Source organism: Ornithodoros turicata, unplaced genomic scaffold (genome assembly GCF_037126465.1).
Source record: "Ornithodoros turicata isolate Travis unplaced genomic scaffold, ASM3712646v1 Chromosome31, whole genome shotgun sequence".
NCBI classification, from domain to species: domain Eukaryota; kingdom Metazoa; phylum Arthropoda; class Arachnida; order Ixodida; family Argasidae; genus Ornithodoros; species Ornithodoros turicata.
Window position 1 is genome coordinate 272,017 of NW_026999355.1, and position 12,526 is coordinate 284,542.

The window sequence follows — 12,526 nt, forward strand, 5'->3', positions numbered from 1 at the left end:
ATGGGAGTGGTCAGTTCACCATTTCTTCCTGACCGGCCTTGTGAATCTTCATCATGGACCTGTACCAACAAGCCCGTCTTGATACGTTGAGTACTTTGGAAAAGATGGAAATTGATGTTCTGAGCCTGGAACACAGAAGCAAGAACAACACAACACGTATCAATACATTAGGGAACACGAAGGGACAGACACAACACGAAGTATCAGTCACAGCTGTGTTTGAGACTTCTGGGTTCTACATTATGCATCAACTTCACCAGCTCGCTTGCTATCTTTTCATTGACGATTCTATACTTTCGTCGCATACTTTACCCACAACCATTTGCACTGCAGCACCATGTTTCGCATTCTACGACTTTTATCATTCGCAAGTTATCAAAATATATGTCATCTCTTAGCCAGGTTTTGTCTGGGTTACAGTACAACATATTCTCTGCAGAGAATTTTGGTTATATATATTTTATGGTTTATTTTGGGGGGTCATTTTAGAGCGTGCCTGGTGCATGGTCTGGTCGCCATGGGTGCCACGTGCCACTATACCCACCACTACGAGTTAGAGCCCTGCACCATCCGCGGATGGAAGCGGATATCCGCAAGATACTTGCGGATTCGGATGAAAATTTAGCACTTCCTGCGGTGTGCGGATCGGATGCGGATATACCGCGTGCTGTAACTTTTCGACCAGCAATTTATTTGTATTGTGCGCCGACAGCGAGCGCGTGCACCTTTGATCATGCACGGCCAAGACGGGAGAGGAGGCATTCTGGCATCTCGAACCACGCGAGCACCGGCGAGGTAGCGTTCCACGCGTTCCAGAAATCTCTCCATATCGCGTTTGTTGAAAGAAAGGGGCACCTTTGCTTGTCGTCGTGAGTCCTTCCGTGACAGCTAGCATGGAGGCATCCGAAATTATACCAACATGCTTCCTGCGGTGTTTACGCGTCCTTCGAAACGGGCGGAGTTTTGCGGATTGGATGCGGATAACGTGTGCGCGGATGCGGGTCGGACGCGGTGCCAAAAATCTCATCCGCGCAGGGCAGGGCTCTACGAGTCTTCTTCTGGCGCTTGGCTTGGCTTGGCCGCTGCTTGGCTACTTCGGTGGTTTGGCCGTTTGGTCGGTTTGGTTTTCAGCTGTTGTTGAAAAGCAGTGGAAACATGGAGTTGTCTGCGTCCCTTACGCGAGGTGTGACTAAAGCTGGAAACAAAGCTGAAATAGGTGACAGCGAGTATGCGCAGCTTGTGACCATGATTTTCCAAGTGGCTGTATCGCGCGATTTTGAAGGACATGCCTTCGACGGTCGCGGCGACCTGCAAGATGCTGTGAAGGAGGCTGGGGCTGGTCTCCTAGCGCTAATCGTTGAGAGCGCAAAGAGAGACTTTGATGAGTCCTTGTTACGGCTCCAGCTGGAAGAGTGCAAGATGCCCGGCGACCGCGTCAATGTTATTCTCGAAAATTACAAGAAACATAAACACGCGATTCGTATGAGACTCAGTGAGCTAAGCACTGGACGACCTCCTCACTTAGTGGGCGTTGACTGGGCAATGGATTACCGCGTGAAGCATGGACATTTGACTCGTTTAGATGAACCCGTTTTCCGAGTTAACCTTGGAAATGACGCCACGTCGTTTGAATGTAACCTGGCGCAAATGCAGGACTTGGTTCACACGCTCAGAGATGCTGTGAAGTGTGTTCAGGGGAAAGTGCAAGGCGACGTTGCCTGAAGATTGAGACATTTACGTGCGATGGATGTATTATATGTAACAAAAAGCACTGAAAACAGCACTGTTCGCATGAATCGTAAAAATGTTGCTCGTATGGTCGCCACTTTTCCCCCTCTTTTTTCACTGGTGAAAGCGGGGCGACCTGCCTACCATAAGACCCAGTATTTCGAGGTGTGTGTGCCAGGAAAGGATAAACCTTTAGGTCTCAACTGGACTCCCACAAATAGGGCTGGGTTACGAGATGCTGTGTGATCAGGGCGAGTCCTTCATTAGTTTACGTGGCATAGCCAATCCACACCCATAAAGGCCAGGAAACCAAGTGAGCAGGCATTTCAAGAGGGTGTAACCTTTTTATTTTGCTATATTTTCCTATCCATCTCAAAATACAAGAGATGCCAAAGTGCACCCACACATTGGAGGCCTGCATCACAATGTGTCGCCTTGAGCATCTTTAGAGAGTTGGTTGTATCACTTTTTTTTTCTTCCACAAGGTTCTAGAGATGATGTTGTACATGACTGATTTTCACCCCCTCTCCACAAAGTGGTAGAATCAATGACCCTTTTGTGTGATGGAGAGCTATATGTACCATAAATACCCAGTCCCATCCCCCCCACTTCATCCATCACTGCGGCATCCATAAAACTGCCTGTATGGACAAAACTCGATATCTAAGCTCAGGTTCCTACAAATGTTAGTACGTGGCCTTGGAGGCCAGACAGAAATGAGATGGCAATGGGTAAAAAAAAACTCAGTGCTCCAAGTTGTGGCAAAACTGTTGAATCCCAGGTTCTGCAGAAATTTGTCAAATTATTTTCCCACAGTATTTCGAATGCTGCCCGTGTAGGCCAACCCCAAAGCACTACACGAAAATAATGGTGCGACAGATCTTAACGTATTCAAGATCATTTTGCACTAGGCTGCTGGTTCAGTAACTTACCTGTACACCAAACATGTTTGTTCTGTCTGGCCTTCGATCACAACTCTCTGTATAGTCCAAGGAAACTCTGTTTAAATTATGTCCATATTCATGAACCAATGAAGAGTCCCTGATGCAGTACGCAGGTATGCTTCGCCGATATAGCACTCCTGTTGACAATTTGTCACTCACAGACTTTTCGTTAACAGCCGTATTTCGGATAATTGCTTGGGCATCGGTGAGACTTAAATTCTGTGTTTGTCTTAATTGTTTGTTCAGCATCTGCAATTTACATTAAGTTGAACTGAGAAGTGGTAAAATGTGGCCAGCATACACACGCAAAACAAAAATCCCAAACATAAAACGATAAAATTAAACACTAAAACTACGATCCAGTGCAGTGCCTAGCACCTAAATATGTAGAGTTACAACTGCAACTAGCCTTCTTGCTTTATGTTTTCCCAAATTTGAGAAATAAAAATTCGACATTGTTCTGTAACAAAGACTTGTTGCAACAGCCACAGTGAGACTTTGCAGACAGATATATAAAATGTGTAAAGTTGCATCATATGCCAACAAAAGTGTGCAATGTTGTTATTACTCATTGGTTTGATGAACAGCTCACGTTCTCCCTGTATTTACAGAAGGATTATCATGTGACCTTTCCTTCCAGTATACCAGGACTTCTCTTGTATATGACTTGCAATGACTGGCAATTCTTTCTATAGAACGGAAGTAACGATATGCATATGCAGGGTTCTTTGAGCGTAACTCAGAACTGTACTCAGTGATACTGCCAGCTCTACATGCAGAAATTTATTCAGTGTGAACTCTGAGGCAACGTGAGCTTCAGAACTAACCCCTAAAAGCATTTTCCATACGAAAAAAAGAAAAAAGTGTTTCTCTACAGTGCACAGATATGCAACACCCATTGAAAAAACTAAAAAAAAACTCAAAAGTTCCCTGCCTTGGCCCATGTACTGTTCATCTTTTTTCCTTTCTGTTCTTTTTCAGTACGTTTCAAGCAGCATTATGAGGCACGGCATCAAGTTCCAATCAATGTTTTAATTTGTATCTTTCATGTTGGCTTTGGGGCATGGAATGAAATAATTTTAAATTTAAAACTTACATTAACATCTTTATTAATAAAATTAATACCATATGGCAAACTGAATGGGAATAGAGCTCACAAAGTTTGCAAACTAGAAATTTCCTTTGCATGATTCAACCCAGCTTGGCTAAAACACACCTTTTCCACTCTCCATGAATCCACACATCTACAATGCAATAATTATCCTGTAAATTATTATAGTGAACCTAAAAACGCGGTCTCGCATGGCAAAAATAAAGAATAAAATAGTGCTAAGGGTGCAATGATGATGAGCACAATACCTTACTCTCGCTCTCGCTTTCTTTTTTTTGCATATAGTTTTTTTGCAACAACAACAAAGGGAAAAAATGCATCCTAAGAAATGTAAGAATGGAGATATTTCTTGCAACATGACTGCTTACTTCAACACTTCTTGGACTTTCTCTTTCCTTTGTCATGTTGTGTGACCTGTTCAAGGCATCCTACCCACTCACCAAAAGCAAGCGCATACTTGCACAGTGCAATCCTGTTAATTCAAACCCACCTAATTTTGACTTCTGGATGTTTTACGCTGACACTTGGGCCCTGTCACAGTCGTGTACGGTTTTTGAAAGGGGGAAAACGCCCGGTGATTCAAACGTGTGACTGTGCACAACGTTTTATTTGAACGAGATGGGCCAGGCGCATTGGACAATGCTCTCGTCCGGCAGCATCAGGGGCACGTGTACTTATTAATTGTTAAGTTTCCTTATTAGTACTTATATGGCCAATACTTGTGCCAGAGGAAGTAGGAGCAAGGAATGAAGCAACGTAATGGCACACGTAAACTCGAGAAGCAAGGTACAATGCCTGTTGTTCGTGAGCCATCAAAGCTAGTACCATTAGTACCATGCTTTAAGGGGATCAATGTCACTCCTGTTGACTACACAGCAAGCAAAAAGGCGTGGTCGACAGTCGATATTTTCTCGGACTGGATTTGCAGAGACCGCAACTGGGCTGGGTTCAACAAGCGTTGATGGACTTGCAGGCAAAAAAAAAAGAATGCACATGTGTGTAAGAGACTATTTTCGGTCCCCTATATTTTAATGCTTGCCTATAAATGGGGTCCCGCAAAATTCGGCGGGTGCTTTTTGGCACTTATATGTCTTGTCAAATTTGTTTTTTTGTTTGCGCCAAAAATAGATGAAGAAAAATCAGCAGCTATAATCACTAGGGAGAAGGACTAACGAAGGAGGGCAGCCTGGTAGGAGGACATTGAGAATGCAAAGAGTTTCGTTCCCTCTGTTGGAGGGTTCCACGCGTGTTGCTTGAAACCCTCTTGACCCCACCGATCAAAGTGTTATAGAGGAAGGTTTTTCCCTGGGCCAGCTGCTCAGCAGGGCGGCATTCTGCACATTCCACCTGGAAACGAGGTGAAGGAAAAACTAAAATGTTAAGCTCCGGTGTGCAACCGGGTACCAGCATTTTCGGCATGTAGCGCGAGATGCTTGGAACATGCCGAGTTTCCAAAAAATATTCGGTGAGTGTTTTTATGCATTTTTCAGCAGATGCCAAAAACGCGGGACACTACCTATAAATAAATGTTCCAGAATACGAATGAGCCTGTTGTATTTCCGGGATTGCGTGACCGTCAACGAGCAGCAAGGCCTAGCAAGCGATGACATATCTCCGATGCAGCTAGTTTGCGCTGCCGACGTATCAGACCCTCGTTCAAAGGGACTCCCTTTAATTTGAACTGTGCTTTATTCAAACAAATCTTCAGCTCCCTTCGAGTTGGAGTTAACAGGGTTGCACTGTATATGTCGTACCCCGATTTTGCCCCCTCTCTAAAGTGACGGACCAGATGTAATGAAATGTTGCACAAAGCATGCCACCTACAATTAAGATTACATGTTCATCATTAACATATAATCTTACTTGCATGAGAAATGCTTTGCGTTTAACGCACCGGACTGCATCAGCGATCTTCACGGATCCATGCGCACGGGTTTCAACTCCGTCGCCCCGGTAACCAGCACAATGCAGCAGCAGACACAGAAACTTTTGCGCGTTCCCGCTGTCTGAGCGCAGGCCCGAAGTCGGCACTCTGTCCCTGCACTCTCTGTTAAGCACCCATGGTTATGTTATGCAAAGCAGGTAATGGTAGCCTCGAAATAAAGCACAGCATGAGCTATGTGGTTGGGCCCTCCTGAGCTACCACAGATCCTCTTGCACATGCCAGAAGCATCCGTGTGCTGGATGCACTGCTACAGCTATCTCCGCTGCTCCGATTGCTGGTGTGACTCGCTGGCGTTCCTGGTAGAGAGACGCTAGTCTCAACGTGTCCCACCATAACTGCAGTTGAACGCACGGGTGACAGAACCTGCAATGGCTTTGTAACCTAGAAAACACAGGAAACCAACATACATTGCATTCAGCCTCGCACCACATGCAGCAGCTATTGGGCAACATGTTGTAAGTAGTCATATAAGTCAGTCATAGTCAGTAGTGAAACTTAAAGTGTCACACTTTGACTTCACTAATTACAGTCGGTCGGTGCTCCAAAATTTGGGACTTTGCAATTTTCAGACAAAAATGTTGGCACTGTCAAATGCCCCATAGAACAAATGTATTTCCATGTCCAATAATTTGGACTCAGAACACATGCTCGATTATTCGTACTCATCTCGCTTCAAACCTGCATGGTTTTTGGAACTACCGTCTGGTCTCCAGCCAGAAATACAGGAGAGTAATGACCTCTCATGCCCGATATTTCGTACTGCGCTACAAAACGAGAGCCACTTCCCAACATGATGCACGCGTGGAAGCGCATGTGTGGGAAGGCGGAGCTTATCTGCGCGTGACTGAAACTGAACGCTCCACTCCACCTCGGACACGTTGCGAGAGCTTGTTGCTTATATTTCAAAACGTGTGTCTTCGAATAGAGTATGTTTGAGTGTCGGAAGCACTTCAATGGCAACCTCAACTTCGAGTGAGGATATCGATGGTGCTACTGTGATACACGCATTTAGTAGAGGCAAAGACACAAATTCATCGATGATCGAGACTAATGTGACATTGCCACTTGACGCCTCAACAGCGTTAGTATCAACGACATCTTTGGCACCAACAACGTAAAAAAAGGTGAATGGTGAAAATGATGGCACTGACGAGGATGTTGTTGATGCATCCCTGTCCACAGTGGCAAACCCAATGTGGACACGGTGGCTAAGACAGGGTGACTGGACAAGTGGTGACTACATACAATGGGTGCGTTAAGTGGGCGCCCTGGAGCTGCCCCAGGGCGAGAGTGTTTCAGACTCCACTCACTTAATGCGACACAAGCGCCACCCGTGCACCCAGGGGTGAGAGACTCCGTGTCGTTTTTTGCGCTCCCGTTTCAATGGGGTGCATGTAAGCAGACGACAAGTGCCTGAGCGCTTGAGATTTTTCCGTGACGTATTTCCTGTTGAGCGCCGGCAGGACGGCTTTTGAAGTGTGGGCTCTGAAGCAAAATATGGACTCACTATGTTACCCAATGCTCACATTTATGGAAACTTTAATATTTTTATGACTATTATCGTGGTTTCCAATTAGTGGACAACCTCCACAGGGATGTCGGTGGCTGCTCACGTGAAATGTGAAATCTTCACACCATACAGTCATCTTCACAGTAAACAGCTCCTCAGCATCTGTTACAAATTCTAATTTTTTTCCATTTCGTTCGCTGCTACAGCAGAATCTTGATGATACGAATTTCGGGATGATACAAATTATTTTCCCAGCCAGAATGCCCATTCTTCCCAAGTACAGTAGCCGACTGACTTTCCGGGCTTGACGGTGACCTGAAAGCCGTCCGAATAATGCATCGAAAAATCGGACGGTCACTAAATTTAAACGCACATATTTCACCCCAGCTGCACCAAAGAAGTCTATAATAAGTGCCCTGCGGTATCTGGCGCCTGGGTGTCATACTATCCACTCGCATTTGCACGAGCGTCATAGGTTCATCGTGACTCACTTTCCGGCTGCACAATTTACTGAACAAGACATTACCACACCATCCAAAGCTGATGAACAGCGACAGTGTACAGAGTGCACAAACTGAAACTACGGAGAGTGTCCTGATGTCCATACTCCTGAAAGTGCTGATGCCTTGGCACCGAAAGCCGTGGAGCCGCCATGGCATTACCTAGAGGTACAGTGGAAGTTTTAGAGCAGTCTCGCCTAGGATTCCAATCCGATCCATGCACAATCCAAAATGACGGTTGACCACCATAGTGCCGAAAAATAGTGGTATATTGGTGCTTCTCTGCAAGCGTTTTGGTAATGCAAAATCGAGCACTCAGACCTCGACTTGTTCGGAAAAAGAGTCGCAAAATTTATTAATCCTATGTGCGAAGGTCACCATTCCCCATGGGAGTCCGAGTAATCGGTGTTCGAAAAATCTGTCGGCTATTGTATTACAGTTCAGATGATACAAACGAGACGAGAAGGCTAAAGATGTCGTTGCCCTATGATGCGCCCACACGCCTACGTCAAACGCATGCATGCACACATGCGCTGCCCAATTCCTCGTTGAACTTAGGCCTGTGAAAATAATCCCGCGAACACAAAGCTGTGGAGGATGATACCAACAGGCGAGATGCTGCGCGCATCTCTCGTGCTTGTGCCGGAAACAATGTGGCGCTCCCGATGACAGGCGGAGCGGCAACACCACGCGAGCAAATCAGTTGTGGGCACCGCAAACGACAGTCTTTCACTGCTTTCGCCTTGCCAACACAAGATTGTAGACACAGCACAACTGGGGCTTTCAGACAGCGATGCCCTGGCCGTGGTGGACGAGACAAACTAGCGAGACACCGCCTCCCGTGTTGGCGCCGGAGACGATGACGTTTCGTGGCTCGGCTACGACACCTTTCATTTATCTCCGAGTAAACTGCGTGTTTCTGTGCACGTCTACTGGTCGACATTGCAGGAAAGATAATGCTAAAAACCTCAAGATAACTTCTCTGGTTGCGACTACAGAGAAAATGCAAAGAGAGTATGCATTTCCTGCACTTTCGTGTGCTCACATACTTCATTTCTGATCACACAACTTTCAGATGATACGAATATTTTCCGCGACCCCGACAGAATCGTATCATCGAGATTCTACTGTACAAGGTAGCGCTGCAAAGTTGATTTTCGCTGTTTAGTGGCCGCTCGGGGTGTCTCACATTCCTGATTTGAGAGCAGCAAAAGAGGGGTGCCTACTTCACGCACCCATTGATGAACGTATACAAGGATTGTGCTACACTCATTGAAATTCACAACAATACATTGTTGCGTGTTCGCACTGCATAGCAGACACATATAGATACGTACTTATTTTTAAGTCACTCGTGAAGGCTTTTGAAATAAACTGATTTATGCCATTCAGTAAAAATTCGGACTGGCTAATAATTCAGACTGCGTTCGTGGCTCCTAGAAGTCCAAAAAATCAGTTGGTGACTGTATTTTTCGGAGCTTTTCAAAGTGATACAGTAAAAGCTCGTTAATTCAAGTGCAACGGAGATGTCAAAAGAGTTTGAATTAAACAACATTCGAACTAATGAGAGACAAAGAAACACACGCGCGACGCTACAAGTGCACAAGGAACAGTCATAAAATGTATTTGTGAAAGAAATCAGTTATTGATTTGCCTTTGACTGTTAAATCTAAGCACAGTCAAGCTTTGTTCAAGTGCACGGATGTGCCGTAGTGCTTCGTCTTGTCCTTCCTCTGAAGCTGAAGAAAAGGCAGGAGACACGCAGTGCAGGCATGACCTCCCCTTTAACCGACTGCACAACAATTTTGTTGAGCATGTTCAAAAGCGTTGTTCTCTGAGGAGGAGAGTCATTGAAGCATTCTGACACCAGGAGTGGGCAGTAATAGTAATACTTTGTATTATAATACTATTACTATAATACTTTTCAGCATTTGTATTATGTATAATAATACTCATTTTCCAAATGTATTTCTATCTGTATTATAATTAGGGCCTGATTTTTTCGGGTTTTATTTTTCAGCAAAATCGGGGGGGGGGGGGGGGGGGGTAAATATCGGGTTATATTTTGCTTCAATAATTCGGGTGTAATCGGGTTGAACTGCACCTCATTCAACCCAATTCTGGTTGAATCGGGTGGAATCTGGTTTAAATCATCAGTTTACTCGGCATATTACAAACGGCACATCAGTAGACACAGGGTCCGTGCATGTAAGAGGCAGCAGGGCCTCTGTTTTGACAGTCTGTATGAGCATGCTTATGCATTTACAACACTGTTTCCAAAGTTCTGCGTTAGTTATGATGACTTTGGATCCCCCTGATCTAGCAGTTTTCGGGGAAAATATCGGGTTAAACCCTGTTTTTCCTTATTTGAATCGGGGGGTAAATAGTGGGTGTATTCGGGTATGACCCTAAAATGTCAGGCCCTAATTACTATACACAAAATTGAGGTATTACATGTATTATAATTAGAGATGTGCGAATATTCGAAATTTCGAATACGAATAGAATATTTGCAATACTCTATACGTATTCGTATTCCAAGTTTTTGGATATTCGTAAAAGTTCGAATATTCGATTTTTTTGCGCATATCACAGCAGCTTATTCCGAAGCTGTTGCGGGCCACGCACTGGAATTTGTACGTTGAACCGAAACCGAATCTAGTACCCAGTTGTGTGCGGCAGCCATTTTAGAGTCTGCCCCAACAAAACCCGAGACCACGGTATGTTTCATACATCGTCAGCACTGTCACGGCTTTAGTGGATTGCTAGCGAACTCTGAACATTCGTATGAGGCCTAGAGTTCGGTGAAATTACGGTTAAACATCGAAGTTTAGTTGACGTTGAGCTGAACATCGCTGTTCAGCGTCCCATTGCATGCACAGCCAAAATATGTGCCTCGAATGAGTCTTTTTCGGTTTCGATTTGTGGTTGTCAGCGATATATGATAGAATCATGGTCGCGTGCGAGGACGGCGATAATCGAGGAGTGGGACATGTTGATATTTCGACATAGTTTCTCCAACTCCGGCGCTCTGCGACCGTATGAAAGCGCTAACTAGGATGACAGTAACGCTGCAGTCATTTGAAACTGCGTTGTTACAGATGATAGCAAGACGCATATATAGCCTTAAGCACGACCTTCATGGAGCAATTTTGCTCGCGACTCACGTGCGTCGCCGTCGCCGCGACAAAGTTTGAGGCCCGCGCGCAGATTTCCGCCGTGAAATGAAAGGAGCGCTGAACACGGACGTCGCGGAAACAATCACGCGTGATACAGCCATACAACATCGTCGAGGATCGCAGTTTTACTGCGCTATAATGCATGAGGCTGTTCCAAACTATGCATTACCGTCAGTAACGATGGTCTCACGCGTGATGTCACGCGTGAGAGCACTGAAACTGTGCAGTTTCTCGCTTTCACGACAAATGGGGAAGGCATTGTCAATGCAAGAAGAGACTACTTGCCACCATCATTTTCCTTTTGAGGTGCTCATCACTAAATCATCCCACACTCTGAACATGTCCTTTCTCTTTACTTCCATTCTGTCTGTTTCACCAGCACTTTACAATGCCAACACAGGTGTTCACTGTTCATGAAAGATTTTTTAAATGAGTTTTTTCTTTCGGTTTTCAGCTTGCCTCATGAGAACAGCAAACTTTTTCATTGTAAAAATAATTTTACTGTACATGTGCATATAAGCATGTATGCCCTATGCTAAGCCAATACATTAATACATATTCCTCATTAGCATTTGGGACATTTTTCTAAGGATCAGCAGAACACAACTGTGACGATGCTTGTTTTCGGGGCTTAAGTAACTTAATTAACTCTTAGAAGCCATTATCCTATGACGTGATATTCGATATTCGAAGGACAATTTTGTAGATTCAGTAGGACCCCTATATAGTCAACCCGGATATAGTGAATATATGGTTATAGCCACGACCATCTCTATAATACACGACCATAACGCTCGCCCGTTCGCCTATGGGACTTCCGTCCGCACCTCGAGGAGCGGAAGTGCCGTATTTATGTGCGGAGCGCCCGCCAGGGGCGCCACTTGCGGGACCCAGAAGAGTGCCTGTTGTAGCTCAGCTGTGTGCAATATGAGTGGTCCTTGTGGTTAATTCTTCGTGCGTACATGTTTGTGTATTGTCGCAGGTTCTCTGTTCATGTAGAGCTAAGAGTTCTGAAACTAAATACTCAGAAATAGGCTGTGCTCTGAAGTGTAGGTGGCATGTAAAACTGTGAAACTCGCGCACTATGTGCCGTACATCGTACACATAAACTTGCAGCAGCACCTTGTGTGTTGGGCCAGTTATCATGCGTTTATGATTGTCAGACGCAAGCGCGTTCAGACTTTACGTTTCACGTGAGAGGCGTTCCGTGTTAACATACAGGGCAGTTACAGAAAATGGATGAATGCGACCGTAAGAAGAAACTGTTCCTGGCAAAGAGATGAGTGACACCTGTTACGACATCCAACAGAATTTGTTGTATAAGCAAGCACTTCAGTTTTAAACCAGCAGTTGCTTGTTTTGTTTTTCTACTTATTGGTCCCTTTTTATTTTACTTTTACACTTTTTTTTTCGTCTTTTGCAGTCTGCCATTACAATGCTCTGCTAACCTTTATTATGCTGTTCGTATAGAAGCCACTCTGAGAATTTTTCTTGATGGTGGCTTTTCTGCGACGCTACCTTTTGGTGCCCTTTTTGTGTTCGTTTTGCACTCCTGGGAGATGCAAGGCTGTGTAAACTTCGTGATCACTAAACGTAAGTACCGTAGCCA

At 45.0% G+C, this 12,526-nt stretch overlaps 2 protein-coding genes and 1 long non-coding RNA gene across 4 annotated transcripts in view; 2 read left to right on the forward strand and 1 right to left on the reverse strand.

Moving 5' to 3' along the window:
* Positions 1–12,526, forward strand: part of LOC135373715 (uncharacterized) — a 33,920-nt gene that overhangs the window by 368 nt on the left and 21,026 nt on the right. The window lies entirely within an intron of this gene.
* LOC135373714 (COMM domain-containing protein 3-like) lies at positions 955–1,821 on the forward strand. Its single transcript, XM_064606793.1, has one exon. The coding sequence runs from the start codon at positions 1,156–1,158 to the stop codon at positions 1,720–1,722; it is 567 nt and encodes a 188-aa protein (XP_064462863.1). The 5' UTR covers positions 955–1,155; the 3' UTR covers positions 1,723–1,821.
* LOC135373708 (E3 ubiquitin-protein ligase MGRN1-like) overlaps positions 3,441–12,526 on the reverse strand; it is a 39,738-nt gene continuing 30,652 nt past the window's right edge. Inside the window, exon 15 of one of the 2 annotated variants that reach the window (XM_064606781.1) lies at positions 3,441–6,109. In XM_064606781.1, the coding sequence (XP_064462851.1) occupies positions 5,900–6,109 (210 nt within the window). In that variant the 3' untranslated portion in view covers positions 3,441–5,899. The remainder of the gene's footprint in view (positions 6,110–12,526) is intronic. The other variant, XM_064606782.1, reaches the window with a different exon arrangement.

Excerpts from the sequence above, each read along its gene's own strand:
- LOC135373714 (XM_064606793.1), top strand. The coding sequence starts at position 1,156 with ATGGAGTTGTCTGCGTCCCTTACGCGAGGTGTGACTAAAGCTGGAAAC.